The sequence below is a fragment of the Loxodonta africana genome, chromosome 23 (assembly GCF_030014295.1).
Source record: "Loxodonta africana isolate mLoxAfr1 chromosome 23, mLoxAfr1.hap2, whole genome shotgun sequence".
Classification (NCBI taxonomy): domain Eukaryota; kingdom Metazoa; phylum Chordata; class Mammalia; order Proboscidea; family Elephantidae; genus Loxodonta; species Loxodonta africana.
The window spans coordinates 72,811,224-72,826,772 of record NC_087364.1 but is presented as its reverse complement, the minus strand read 5'-3'; the positions used below and the strand labels follow the sequence as shown (position 1 = coordinate 72,826,772).

At 40.2% G+C, this 15,549-nt stretch overlaps 2 protein-coding genes across 4 annotated transcripts in view; both read left to right on the top strand.

The window, feature by feature from the left end:
• Positions 1–11,317, top strand: part of C23H3orf33 (chromosome 23 C3orf33 homolog) — a 31,184-nt gene extending 19,867 nt beyond the window's left edge. For 2 of the 3 annotated variants that reach the window (XM_023555366.2, XM_003416196.4), the window contains exons 4-5: positions 1,150–1,310; positions 2,992–11,317. In XM_023555366.2, the coding sequence (XP_023411134.1) occupies positions 1,150–1,310; positions 2,992–3,393 (563 nt within the window). In that variant the 3' untranslated portion in view covers positions 3,394–11,317. The remainder of the gene's footprint in view (positions 1–1,149; positions 1,311–2,991) is intronic. The other variant, XM_064275636.1, reaches the window with a different exon arrangement.
• PLCH1 (phospholipase C eta 1) overlaps positions 1,205–15,549 on the top strand; it is a 255,742-nt gene continuing 241,397 nt past the window's right edge. The window contains exon 1 of the mRNA XM_064275637.1: positions 1,205–1,310. The gene's annotated coding sequence lies outside the window, so the exon portion shown is untranslated. The remainder of the gene's footprint in view (positions 1,311–15,549) is intronic.

The following is a 15,549-nucleotide window of genomic DNA, read 5'->3' as shown; positions in this document are numbered from 1 at the left end:
GTAGTTCTCTCATGTCTGTGAATTCTCCCAGGTGCCCGTGGTCTTCTCCTTATGTGGCATGCCCACTCCCTGCTTCTCCCTCCTCTGTTTGTTCTACAACACCCAGGTCTGTCCTTTCCACAGAGGCTCTTGTGACATCAGTCTGCCTTCATCTGATTTATGTGTTGCTGTATCACAAAGTTTTTGCTAAAAGCATATTCATCCTACTTCCACTTCCACAGGTATTCACTGTAGCTTAGCATTTCTGTGCCAAGTAGGTAAAATCACCATAATATCTTTTGGTACTTCCCTGACTGAAATCCTTGGATAGATTTCAGGAAGCCCAGGTCCTAAAGAAAATGTTTATTATCAGATAATATTTTAATAAGGTTCTAGTGTATCTTCTAGAACTCAAGTACCTTAGAGAATAGATGAAGTTAACTTTATACTTCTATGTTACAGAAACTCAGTACATATTAAATGTATAGTGTCTTTTAAAAAGGACATTAAGTCGTTTTTGTTTTTTTTGGTCAGCCATTATTATCCTTTTTTTTGGAAAATTATAAATGTTTTAAAAAATAAAATCCTGGTTAAAATTTCATCCATGGTTTGAGTAAAGAAACCTTCTTCATATTATGTTACTTTGAATTATAAGTTGACAAAATCCTGTCTGGAAATCAGCTTCACAAAATGTATCTAAAAGTAATAATAACATTGGTGTAGATGAATGTTTACTGATATGGGAAGATATCCTCAATATGTTGTTATGTGAAAAAGCAGTTTATATAGATCTATTGGTGGTAAGAATTCATTTTACTAAAATGTACCTGTAGCTCTTTGTGTGTGTGCGTGTGTGCATGTGTGCGTGTGTGTGTGTGTGGTGTACATAGAAACCTGGATGGATTTTTTTAAAAAAGGTTAAATTGGTTAAATCTCACATCCTGTTCTGCAAGTGATTAAAATGGGTTTTGTAATTTTACTCCATCTGTCCTTCACTTGTATTTTTTTTTTTTTTTAAAGAAAACTTGAATATAGAAATAAGCCAGCCTACCTGTAGAGACTCTGGGTATTTATAAATAAACATTATATTCAGCTATTATTTGGGGCCAAATTACTTTGGAACTTGCTTTTGCAACTTAAGCCAAACTCCTTTCTACCTAACCTTTCTAGAGGAACCACGTGGTGCCTTGCTGGTTAAGCTGGCCGGAGTAGAACTCACGGACACTGGGAAGGTGTGGTTGCAGAAGGAGCTAAAACCTTCCCAGCTCCTGTGGTTCCAGCTTCTTGGAAGGGAGAATTCAGCACTCTTTTGCTACCTGTTAGTGAACAAGGTAAGTAGTATGAAGAAATAGCTAGCGATACCTTGTTTTTATATTTAAACACTTATTAAAATGCAGAATACAGAACGAGACCTCACAAATCTTTTTTCCTCTTTGTTGTTGTTAGGTGCCATCGAGTTGATTCTGACTTGTAGTGATGCATCTTACATTTAAAAATGATTTAATAATACAAGATGATATAAAGCATCCCACAGGGCTTACAGAAATACTAGCTTCCCTTTTAGGCTGAAGCATATAATATAGTTACCAAAAAAAGGGAAATGATTATGATGATGATGAAAATAATAATAATAATATGTATTTGAGTGTTTGCCACGTGCCAGACAGTGAGCTAGGCACAGTGGTGTATTATTCCATTTATCCCCCAAACAACCCTGTGAGATAATTGTGTTTATTCCCATGTACAGCTGGGGCTCTAGGGAAGGCCAGTGCCTCGAATGGTCAGGGTAATCAGTGGGCTTCAAGCCCAGCTCCTCCTGGCTCTGGATCCCACACCTCACCTTACATGTCTTTGCATTGTATTGCCGCCCAGAAGGGGAGAAAACTTTGCTCTACATGTATTCTGGTAATCTACGTCTGTTCAGTGTTACTAACCTGTGAGGTGGAATTTTAATTATTCCGATTGTGGGTCAAGGGAATGAACTCATAAAATTTTAAAAATAGAGAAAAATTATGATAAACCCTTTAAAACTGTATGTACTGATTTACCATCATGTGTGAAAAGTTACTACATTAAAGGACCAAAAGTAACTTTTGGTCCTTTCGCTGATCTTAGAAAAATGTCCCCCAGTTTAAACCTGGAGTTTTCACATTTTAGAATTTAATTGAATTACTTTCCTGAGGAAGCTATTGTGTTATTAATACTTTTTGAAGTTAATTTTGTTAGATGGAAATCCCAAAAGGACTGTAGAAATAGCTGAGCAGGCTGTCCTTTATGCTACAAATTAGTGAAAAGTCTAATTTATTCCGTTTCATTAGAAAGTGAGATATTCCACGACCGAAATTTCCTGAAGGATGAAGATTCAAGCAAAGAGCAGCACTGTTTTTACGTGAATTATCTTGAAGGAAGTTTTTAAAAACATGCCAGTGCCCTTAGAAACCCTGAAATTCCCGACCTCACTGAACAGTTCAATGACGATTCTGTTTGTTTTGCTTTTGTCTGCATTTTACTTTCTGTCTCTCCTGCTCCTGTCATTGTACTGATCTTGTGTGCCCCACCCGCTCCAAGCAACAGCCAGTGAACCCGGAAACCTGAGCCCTGGTGGTGCAGTGGTTAAGCATCTGGCTGCAGACCGAAAGGTCGGCAGTTCAAATCCACCAGCTGCTCCTTGGAAACCCTTTGGGGCAGTCCTGCTGCGTCCTGTAGGGTCACCATGAGTCAGAATCGACTCGATGGCAGTGGATTTGGCGTCTGTGCTTCTTTGGGTAAGACTAGTGAGTCTGTGAAGAGTTATAAGAGAGCCAATCAGAGTTTGAGCAAAGATCTCTCCGAGTAGTAAAATCCTGGGATCCAGCAATGGCCGTTTTACACTCTCGGGGACCCTTTGTTTAAGTTTTTGGTTTTTCTCTGGAGGACTAAAGTTACTGAGTGACTGATTTTAAGGTAAAAGAGATGTTAGTACACTAACAGTCTTATTAACGTATGGGCCTGTGTAATTTTTTTTTATTTAAGGGTAGGTATTTTAATGTGAACCTGAATGAAGAAATTTTGAGAAGAGGCCTCGGTAAAACCGTTCTTGTTAAGGGCCTAGATCATGATTCTAAAATCTACTGGAGAATTCACAGAAACTTGCTGAAAGCAGAATTAACGGCCTTAAAAAAAGGTGAAGGAATATGGAAGGAAGAATCTGAAAAAGAAAGTTACTTGGAAAAACTCAAAGGCTCCTGGAGAGAATTATGGAAGAAAGACAGTTATTTTAAAGATATTGGATCAAATTTCAGCTTGAAAAAAGAAAGTCATTATGGCAAACTTAGAAGGGCTTACGAGACGTGGAAAGAAAACATGAATAACTACTCCTTAATACTGAAGTTCAGAGAACTTCTGAGTCGCATATACTTTCGCAGAAAAGAGTGAAATATCCCCAGAAGCCTGGAGGCGACCTACTTTGAAAAGAGTAAAATTTGTTAATATGTGGATTTTTTCATGGAGTTGAAATAGAAGTTTCTGCAAATGATCAAAGTAATAGCACCCTAGTGTAAAATCACCACAAAGTTGTAGTAAAGCAAAAAGAAAGATTTTATTTGGTATATGTCCCCAGAGGCAAAAGTGGGAAAACTGACAAGCACGCTCGCTGCCAGAGCCATGTCTGTCCAGGTCCAAGGAACGTTACGGAATCATCAGTATATATTAACATTACAAATGGGTAAAATCATTAAAACTTCAGCGTTTCACAGATTGGCTTAACAACTGCCCAGTCACCATGATTCTACATTTTGAATTGTCTTTCTTGATATTCATTGGTATAAGTTTTAGTACCAGCCAGGAGAGCCTTCGTCGGTCTGACAACTCTTACGATTTACGAAATGCTGATAGAAGAAGAAAAGAGCAGAAAATATGTGGTCTTTTGTGCTGTGTGTTAAAGATTTGTTTATGGGAAAGTTTCCCTAAAAGGTATTTTCCAAGATTGTCCCAGCTATTGTTTATATACCTAGGGGCCCAGTTGATGTGTCCTTGTTGCTCCAGCTTGGTCACATTCTTTACACTCAAGGACAGGGAATAATGGTCCCAGTTTTAACCCCTAAGCCAGTATTTAAATATTGCAAAGATGATTACTATAAATGACATATCAGAATTAACTTAAATTGTGATTAATGTAAATTTTATATGCATTAAAGAAAAATGAAAAAACTACCAATTGAAGGTTTAAATATGTAGCGTGTTTAAAGAGTTTAACTATTGAGTTATTTTGGGCAGCCGCATTTAATTTTTGTTTAAAGAGATTTCTTGTTTATTTTTCTAGTTTTATCAACTTTAATTATTTATCATGAAGGAACTCTTTATATTTCATGTTTGAGACTACGTGTTCTCTCCCAACTACTTCCTAACTGCTGGTGAATTGGAGCTGTGCTACAAAAGGTCACTTAGACCATTATTTCTACCTGTTGTTACCAAAAAAAAAAAAAAAAAAAGGCAGGCAGGGGACACTGAAGTGTTTGTGTAGTATGAAATTACAGACTCAAACTAATATTGTTCCAGGTTTACTTATGTACATATGATTGTATTTTTTTTGTATATAGAAGAAAAATAAGTGATATATTTTTAGTTTATTACTCTTACAAATAAGATCATTGAAATATATCTTGTTTTAGGAATCTTTGGATTAGTGGGAAATACTTATTTTTTTTTAATTCTTATTTTATATAATTCTTGTCACATAAATAGACATTGAACAATTTGTTAAGTGAGTGAATAAAGACTCCGATTTGTTTTTATTTTCCAGTTGCTGTGTTTGCTTCTAGTATAGCAGAATACAATTTGCTAAATTCACTTAACTAGTTCTACTGGTTGTTCTGGAGGTTCCTTGAGATTGTCTGTGTAGACAATCATCAGAAAATAGGGGCGTTCTGCATCTTCCTTTCTGATCTTTATGCCTTTTTTTTTCTTGCCTTGTGTAATCTGGTACAATGTCGAGTAGATGTGATGAAAGGAGGTTATCCTAGCTTTGTTCCCTTGGGGAAAGTGTTCAGTATTTCACCATTAAGTGTGATTTAACTATGAAGGTGTCCTTTGTCCAGTGATGAGTTCCCTTCTATTCCTACTTTGCTGAAGGTTTTGTTTTGTTTTCCTTTTTCTATCATGAATGGTGTTGAATTTTGGCAAATGTTTTTTCCACCTCTGTTGAAATGATTATAAGATTTTCCTCCTTCGTTCTGTTAATATGGTGAATTACATTAATTGATATTTGAGTAGTAAATCAATCTTGCATTACTAGCATGAATCTCCCTTGGTCATGATATATTATCTTTTTTGTTTATACTATTGAATTTGATCTACTAATATTTTGTAAGGATTTTTGTGTCTGTATTCATGAGGAATATTGACTTCTGATTTTTTCTTCTTTTTTTTTAATAGTCTTTTTCTGGTTTAAGTATTAAGCTTATACCAGCAATATAAGTTGGCAGTATGACTCTCGTATTTTCTGAAAAAGTTTGTGAAAATTAGCATAGTTTGTTTTTTGAATACTTGATAGACTTCACTACTGAGGCCATCTAGACCTGGAATGTACTTTTGGCAAGGTTTTTAATGATGATTTAAATTTATTTAATAGTTAAAAGACTATTCCTGTTTTCTGTTTCTTATGTCAATTTTGGTCAGCTGTATTTATCAAGAAATTTGTCCATTTCATCTAAATTATCAAATTTGTTGGCATAGAGTTGTTCATAAAAGAGTTATTCATAGTATTATTGTTCTTTTGATATTTTTTGTTTGCCCCTTTTTCATTGATGATTATGTATTCTCTGTTTTTTTCTCTATCAGTTTTTTTTTTTTTTATCAGTCAAGCCAGAGGTTTGTCAATTTTATCTTTTCAAAAGAACCGTCTGGCTTCGTTTTTTCTAGTGTCCATCGGTTTTTTATTTTGTTGATTTCTGCTCTTAGGTTTACTGTTTTCTTCCTTTGACTTAATTCATGATTCCTTTGCTCTATTTTTTCTTGGTTCTTAATTGGGAGCCCTGGTGGCACAGTGGTTAAGTGTTCGGCTGCCCTACAAAAGGTCAGCAGTTTGAGTCCACCAGCCGCTCCTTAGAAACCCTGTTGGGCAGTTCTGCTCTGTCCTCTAGGGTCCTTGAAACCCTGTTGGGCATTTCTGCTCTGTCCTGTAGGGTTGTTGAGTCAGAATCAACTGGACAGCAATGGGTTTGGTTTTTTGGTTTAATGCGGAGCCTCTGGAGGTTGATTTTAGACCTTTGTTCTTTTCTAACGTAGCTGTTAAGCCATTATTTTCTTCTAAACATTGCTGCATCCTGTACATTTTGGTATGTTGTGTTTTCATTCAGTACAAAATATTTTCTAGTTTTCCTTGTGATTTCATATTTGGCCTGTGAATTGTTTAAAAGTGTATTAATTTCCAAATATATAGTTCTTTTTTCCTAGGTATCTTATTATCGATTTCTAATTTAATTTAAGTAAGCAGCTTTGTTTCTCAATTTCTTGTTATGTAAGATGGTAAATGTCTTTATTTTTAAAACCAGTTTGAGTTTTAAAAATCTGATCTGACATAAACACACACTTGCAGCTAAAATCATCCTTACGGTACAGGCTCGTTTCATCAGATCAGCAATAATCCACCAATACCCAGGCCGTCGTTTTTGAATGTATTTCTCTCAAACAAAATTTCTAAAGGATTGGGGTTTTTTGTTTATGTTTTTTTCCTTTTGTAATCTATTTTTTTTAATTCATATTTACTTTTTTGGGTTTTATTAATTTTTTAAATTCTCAATCGTATTTCTTATATATGAAGTGTTGATAGCAGCACCAGCCTTCTCATAATAAATGGTGAGCAAAACTTAGAAGAAGGATGAAAACTGTGCCTATAAATATGACGAACACTATCATTATTTGGCTGCTAAAGGCACGTCCTAGCAGTATCCAGAGCGGGAAAATGACTCCTTACATTCTGCTTTCTGTTTTTTGTCCTAATATTTCTGTTGACTCCATTCCTAAGGCAGGTATCCAAATACTGGCTTTTTTCTTTGACACATTTGGGCATAGTTATTGCTCCATGAAGAATCCCTAGGGGCTCCCCATTACTGTCCCTGGCTAGGGAAGTCCTTACCTCATTTCTTTCCCCACCTCGTTACCTCCCAAGGCAGTCTAGTCCACAGCCCCTTGCTGCTAGACCCTACCATCTAGGATAGCAAGTGCACAAGGTGAGTTTGCTTGTGGAAGGGGGCTGGGCTTCATCACTCCATTTACTGTTTTCATGCAAATAACGCGTCTTCTACATTTGTTTGCCAACTTCTCCCTCCCCCAGAAAGTATTTTCATGAGGGAACTATGCTAATTTTTTATAGCAACACTTAAAACAATTGGCATAGCAGTTATGAAAATACCTTGTGGGGGAGTGAGCAGTTGGCAGAGAATGTGCATGTTATTTGCATAAAAATACGGTAATCATGGGAGAGGGGGGATTAGCAAATCTACTTAAGTCCTGCAATTTCCATCATGCCAGTACAAATTAGGGGAACTCCTGTTCCTCACCTAAGTGATGCTAATGTAGGCTGTCCTCCGGGCACTTGGCTTTTGCTGTTTCTAGCATGCCCCTTGGAAACCCTGGTGATGTAGTGGCTAAGTGCTACGGCTGCTAACCAAAGGGTCGGCAGTTCGAATCCACCAGGAGCTCCTTGGAAACTCTGTGGGGCAGTTCTACTCTGTCCTGTAGGGTCGCTATGGGTCGGAATCGACTCGACGGCACTGGGTTCTGGGAGCATGCCCCTTTCCCCTTGTCCCAGGAAAATGGGGTTCATTGGCAGCAGATTTCAGAAAAGAGGCAATCACCACATTCCAACTTGGTGGAGACAGGAAACGTGGTACCCTCAGTCTTGAGAAAGGGGAGTGAAGTGCTAATGTCAAATCTTCTCATGTGAAGGGATTGTTGCTTCGTAAACTTAACTTCCTAACTCCTGCTTACTCCCACTCCTACCTCTTGGTCATAAAACTTTCCAAGCTTGACCTTTCCCACCACTGGGAAAACCGGAGGTCGGTCTCCAGCCGAAGATATCATGTTTTTAAAATGTGTTTCTAAGGAAAATTCGAGGTATGGATCCCACAGTGATGCCCTCTCTGTTGTTCCTCCCTGTCTGTAATTTCCCGAGGTCAGTGAGGATCCCAGTTAGTACCTCATGCCAGCCTGGCATACTTGCAAAACCTGCTTTAGGAGAATTAACTATCCGGCAGGCAGATAACGTTGTGCCAAGAGTTTTATCCTCTTCTGAATTTCTCCAGCATTATTTGGTTCCTCATCAAGATGAGGTCTGCAGCTTGGAAATAACAGTCACTCCCTGGGATAACACAGCCTGCTATTAAAAAAAAAAAACTTTGTCCCTGAGTCAATTGTAACTCATAGGGACCCAGTGGGACAGAGTAGAAACTGCCCCGTAGGGTTTCCGAGGAGCAGCTGCTGGATTTGAACTGCCAACTTTTTGGTTAGCAACTGAGCTCTTGGCCACTGCACCACCAGGGCTCCTCATGTGCTATAGAGGGGTATATTGTTGGCACTGTCCCAAATCCAGTGGTGGTATGTGCAAGTACTATGGATTGAATTGTGTACCCAAAAAATATGTTGTCAATCCTAACTTCTATGCCTGGAACAGGTTTTCTTTGTTATGTTAATGAGGCAATATTAGTGTAGGGTGTGTCTTAAGTCAATCCCTTTTGAGATACAAAAGAGACTGAAAAAGCAAGTGAGCAAGCAGAGATGGGGTAAGAGAGATGCAAACTACATGAAGATCGCCCGGGAGTGGAAGCTCAAGGAGACAAGGACCTTCCTCCAGAGCTGACCAGAGAAGAGTGCCTTCCTCTAGAACCAGCACTCTGAATACAGACTTCTAGCCTCTTAAATTGTGAGAAAATAAATATCTGTTTGTTAAAGCCACCCACTTGTGGTATTTGTGTTATAGCAGCATTAGATAACTAAGACAGACAACTTTGATTTTCATAAAGAGACTAGACGTTTCTGGAAGCCAACAGCAGCGTTTCAGAAGTTCAGGGCACCAGCAGAGTCATTATTGCTTATCCCACATGGAAAGGGATGGTAGATGTGTAGAGGAACAGCTGCTGCTTCTGGGATAACTGAGGAGGAGACGGTTTCCAGGCTCTGTGGTTAGCGGCTTCTCTAATGCCACTACCAGGGCAGCTATTTCCATAAAGGTAAATCATGGGGAGAGAGTAATGAAAATTTACAAAAAGAGCAAAAAAAAAAAAAAAAAAAGATTAAAAGTTAAAATGCTTAACACCTGCTCTGACTAGGATCACGAAAGAGGGTGCTGGACAGAGGAGGAGAAACATATAGAACAAAAAATCAAATTAATAAAAACAGACCAGACTTATTGGCCTGATAGAGACTGGACAAACCCCCACGATTAAGACACCCCTCTGACTTGGAACTGCAGCCATGCCTGGAAACAACCTTCCAGCCAAGCAATAGACATGCCTATAAAATAACACCGAAAAATAACGTGCTCCATGGAAGGATTTTATGAGAACAAAAGGGCAACATTTGCCCAAAAGTAAAGATGAGAAGGCAGGAATGGGTAGGAAAACCAGATGAAAGAAAATGGGGAACCCAGAGTGGAAATGGGGAGAGTGCTGACATGGTGTGGGGATTGCAACCAACACTATGGAACACTTCGTGTACAATTTCTTGAATGGGAAACTAATTTTAGAAAATGGTTAAAAATAAATTTAAAGGTAAAATAGTAAAAAAAAAGTCTAAAAAAATGAACCAATGATACTTTTCATTTCAAGATGGCCACTTGAGCTCATTTAACTCCCATCCGGCCTCTTAAAATTACATTGAAATACCAAATAAATATTAAAATAGAAAAAAATGGTATCAACGATGGAAAACGGGGAGGTGCCGTTACTTAGCTAGGCAGTTCGAAGTTCTGCAAACTCTGATGAAGTGGTATTGGACTGAGATGCCGCTCATTCTAGGGCTCAGCACAGGAAGAAAGGCAGGCTTTGTTTAGGTCTTAAGTCAGTGGGATTACTCAATAAAGTTCTTAAAAGTCCCTCTCCTTGCTTGATGTCTGAGTGATGTGCATGCCTTTTGCTTGGGTCCAGAGGTCGCTCCTCATGACCTGGAAGCTAAGGTCAGATGTCAGTGCACTCAATATACAATGTGGAGGGAAAATAGGATGTCACTGGTTTATCTCATGTCTTACCCTGCTGGACAGAGCTATGATGACTCCCTGTCCTGGAAGTATGCGAGCTTCTCAGTCGGCCCCTGGGGTGGCCCAGCTGTGTTCTCTGGGAAGATGGCCTTTATCTCCATGACTGCATCTAAAGTAGACATTCGAGAGGATCCACCCTGAGAGCTGGGTGGCCTTAGGAGCCCCTTTCTATTGATGTGGGTTGAGAAGCCCAAGAATGGCCACAGGTTTGAGCAATCAGAGGCTTCCCCCCCGCCCCCAGAGATACGATCATTCATACTCCTTAAATCTGGATATGAGACGAGGAGCAGGAGTGTCTTAGTAACAGGCTGTGCATATTCCGGTAGCCGTCAGCAAAGACTTCATCATGGTCTCTGCCTCAGAGAAATGTGTAAGTGTACCCCAGAGTAGCTGCTGCTTGTTGTGAGCCGTCAAGTCGATTCTGACTCATAGCGACCCTATAGGACAGAGCAGAGCTGCCCCATAGGGTTTCCAAGGCTGTAAATCTGTATGGAAGCCAACTGCCACATCTTTCTCCCGCGGAGCCACTGGCGGGTTCCAACCGCCAACCTTTCAGTTAGTAGCCACACAATCACTGTGCCACCAGGCCTTCTTCCTGAGTAGCTAGCTAGTCGCAGCCTTAAAACCTATGAAACCCCATACAGCTTTGAGATCTGCTTATTACTGGGCAGGATACTCGCACATGGTGTCCTGGTGACCACACTTGGTTCTATTCTGAGCACGACTGCTTTGCTTTTTTCATTTTCACTGGACACAGCAGTGTTTTCAAGCTACAAGCTGTGACCTATTAAAAAAAAAAAAAGACCTATTAGATTAGTGAGATGTAAAATCAATTTAATGGGCCACTATTTTTTTTTATATAAGCAGTAAAATAAAACCAAAACCAAAGCCGTTGCTGTGTCGTCGATTCCGACTCATAGCAACCCCCGTAGGACAAAGTAGAACTGCTCCTTAGGGTTTCCAAGAGCGGCTGGTGGATTTGAACTGCCGACCTTTCGGTTTCCAGCCGAGCTCTTAACCACTGTGCCACCAGTTGTTGTTATGTGCTGTCGAGTCGGTTCCGACTCATAGTGACCCTGTGCACAACAGAACAAAACGCTGCCTGGTCCTGTGCCATCCTTACAATCGTTGTTGTGCTTGAGCTCATTTTGGCAGCCACTGTGTCACCAGAGCTCCCAATAAAATATAAATAAATAAATAAAAAGGAACAGAACAGATTAGAATGTATCAATTTTCATTGCACATCAACCCAGTGCCGTCGAGTCGATACAGATGACTGTGTGTATTGGCTTGCGATGCAAAGTGATCGTATCGTGGGTTAAGTCATCACACGGAAGATCTTCTAACACAGTCTTTAGAAGATGTCTGCTGAATAAACAGTTTTCTATAAGTGAGGTCGAGTAATTTAGACAGAAAGGGAGTTTTAAAAATTGAGGTATTGGGATAATTCTGTTTTCTGCTTTATTTTGCCCATCAAAACACAGCTGTGGCTAGTCCTTTATTTCTGTGTAACTAGCAATGAAGTACAGGAAGGTCAGTGGTTCGAACCCTTCATCCGCTCCTCAGGAGAAAGATTTGTTGATTAGCTTCCATAAAGACCCTATGGGACAGTTCTATGCTGACCTGTAAGGTCACTGTCAGTCAGAACCAACTGGAAGGCAATGAGTGGCAATGAAATTGAGCAATTAGCGCCCCCTTCTGTTCTTCTGCCACACAGTGCAAGCAATCTATTTGAGCACTTGTCACGCCAGGTGTAATAACTTACGCACCTGTCTTCTCTGTCTTCTGACCGAGGTATAGTGAGTCCTGTAATTCAAACCATGCCCTACTAAGTCTTGGATCATTCCTGCTCTCTTCACAGCATCCAGCCCAGTTTCCTGCTCATGCTGGAACTCTACAAATATTTGTTAAATAAACAATGAATGAAGGGGATGCTAACTAACGTGTCGCCCTCTCATTTTGACCAGAACTTAGGTTTCCAGCCAAATGTCGCCCCATACATCCTACTATCCTACACCATGGAGATTAAGATGCCTTTTGGCCTGAAAGAACATTCTTAAACTTGTCAAGTTTAAAAATGACACTTCTTTTGAAAAAATCAAGTCCCCTAAATACAGATTTAGTGTAAGTATGTAAATAAATGAAATAAAACCTAATAGTTTTTAAAATGCAGTTCTTCCATTTATTATGTGGAAAAACATAACCATTTGTTTTCTGGTTAATATAAAAATAAGACTGGTGCTAGTAAAAAGAGTGCATCCCCTCACCCCCCCATTGGAGCACCAAATAGTAGGGAAACAGAAGAGTTTTCCTTGTGATGTAAATTGCCCCCCTCAACATTTCAAGGAATTAGAATTTACTTCCTTGCTCTTTCACCGGTTTCTTTCCTCATTTTCTCTCCACATCACAGCTTGCTCAAGGCTAACTGAAATTTTGCTCCATGTCTCTAAAAATGGCTGCTTCCTTAGATGACTGGCCCATAATTGGACGTATTATAAAAACGAGTTTTTCTTCTAATATGTTGTGGAATTCTGCAGGAATGTTTAGCGGTGGTGTTGGAGGGGGAACCTAGCATATTCCATCATGGAAATGCGTAGTCTTGAAATTTCAATATAATTTCCGAGGTTGAAGAAAGCACTTCAATTAAAGGCCTGTCCAGGGCCAGCAGGCTCTGATCTTCCTGCAAGTAGCAGCTATTGGCTCTGTGGGAGGTCTTTCTGGGAACAAAAGACACAGCCCTGAGCTGTGAAGCTCTTAGGAGAAAGGAAAAAGGCTCTGTCCCTTGGGGGATACTGTTGTTTCCTCCAAAATACTTCATACCCCTGACCACCTCTCCCCCTCCCTGCACACACAGTGGGAGAAGAAACAGTGAAACAATTTAGAAGAAAAACAGAAAATGGGAAAAGTTCATTTTAATCAGCATGCTTTCTGCTTTTTAAAAAGTATATGCTCCCTATTGGAAACATCCTAGTTGAAAAATTCAGGAGAAGTGTAACTAGGGTATCAGAAAAGTCTCAGGTGAAGAAGGTAAGCTAGGCAGGCAGGCCTCTGCAACCTGCCTCCATCCAGCATTCACAGAAGGAAGTGTTTGCCAAGGTATTGAAGTAGGCAGCCTAGAGTTTAGAACTCTGATAGTTACTCCAGATTTATTCCTGAGCTTGACAAATTTTGTAGCCTACGTCTTACTCATAAGGTGAAGAGTACATTCGTTTGTAATATTTTTTGACATCTTCTACAAAAGGGAAGACCAATTATAGAGGCTTGTTACAGAAAAAAATATATGTGTAGCCTATTTAAAAATGGATCATTTAAAAAAGTCACCAGGACTGTTGTTATGCCTGTTGCTAAGGACTAAAGAATCTCAGTTAGCGTTAACAGACTGTCTTCCTCTGTACACCCAATACATGTGGACTTTGTCAGCATTTAAAAGCGTTAAATAGGTTGCCAAAAAATATCAGTAAAAAAACAATTGACATTTTTCAGCGCTCACTTTGTGCCAGACATTTCGCGGAGTTCTCATTGAATGCGTTGGTCTCATTGAATGTAATTCTTTTGCTTGCGTGCATTTATTTTCTCAACCAAGATCATAGTACTGCAAAATGTGTTAATTTGTGAATTTAAGTATTTTAGTCAACCCCCACCCCCACACACACATACACACACCTTCCTGGGTAGATGAAAGGAAATTGCCAAAATATTAATAATTGTTGAAACTGGGTGGCTAATATGCAGGGCTTTGTAATACTATTCTACTTTTGTGTATGCATGAAAATTTCCATGATAAAAAGTAAAAATCACAAAACGTAAAACACAGCAACTCTTCTTGAGATCAGCAATGTTCCTTTCTCCCCATCTCCACCTCAGTGTGACAGCTGGCCACATCTGGGGGGACATGCCTGCCCAGCTGGTGAAGGAACTCTTGGTGGCACTTCCACTTGTCCACCCTTAGTACTTCCTGATATTTATATACCACGGACTGCCAAAAGAACAAACAAATCTGTCTTGGACGAAGTACAGCCAGGACGCTCTTTAGAAGCAAGGATGGCGAGACTTTGTCTCATGTACTTTGGACATGTTATCAGGAGGGACCAGTCCCTAGAGAAGGTCATCATGCTTGGTAAAGTCGAGGGTCAGTGAAAAAGAGGAAGACCCTCAGATGGATTAACACAGTGGCTACAACACTGGGCTCAAACATCACAGTGATGATGAGAATTGGGCAGTGTTTCATTCTGTTGTACATGGGGTCACTATGAGTCAGAACTGACTCGACGGCACCTAACAACAAGTCCTTCCTGATGGACTCAGAAACTTTCTCTTCTGACCTCATTTTTTAGTCTCTGCCATACACATGTGAATGTGTATAAAGGTGTTCATGTCTTTGCTTGGTGACTGAGTCAGTAGGGGGCACTGTAGGGGACACCTGCTTTTTTGCCTGCCAGAATCCCTTCCTACCTTCATGTGTTAAGAGCAGCCCCCTTTCTATGGGGAGCAGATACTCACCTACTCTAAGTACAGCTGCCGGGTGGGGCTGCTGCTCACAGTACCCCACTTCCATGGCCATCGAGGTGGCTGTATGATCAGGGTCTGGCCTCACCTACTCTGCTGGTCCTGACCACAATAACTGACCCATGGGTGGACACATGGCCTGAGCCAGGTCAGTTAAGAGTCCTTTCCTACAATCTTATTTACAGATGGTAAAAGCAAGGACAACACAGGACTGGGCAGTGTTTCTTTCCATTGTACATGGGGTCTCTATGAGTTGGAACTGACTCAATGGCACCTAACAACAACAGCAGCAGCCAGAAGCCCTCTCTTTCCCCTAGGATCCCTAGCTGAGCTGATGGAAGCTGGGAGCTGTCCCTGCTTATTCTGTGCCTACCCCCACCAGCCCATCAGCCTATAGAAGAAGCTCATATGCAATGGAGTATAAGATCAAAACACTGACAAAAGGAGAGAGAAAAGAGTAGGAACAAAAGTGAGTGAGTGTGAGAGAAATGACTTTCAGAGGTGCTGGGTCCAGCCATTCCTGAAACCCTCATCCTTTCCCCATCTTAAGGTGGGAGTCAATACAGTTGCTTCTTTCCTCAACCTGGAATTGGGATTTTGTTATCATATGGGAAGCAGTCTTGGTCAGTATAGGGAACTGCGCTATAAAGACAGGAGCCTGCTGTCCACTTAGAGTAGTGCGACCTGTATTCCAGGTAAGCCTTACCATCTACAGCAGTGGCCGGTACATGACAAGTACTCCTCCTTGATACACTCTTTGGTCATGATTCTCTTGACCCCTTAGTGCACTGATTAAAATAGGGATAATATTCATCTCCTTCACACCCTTGACC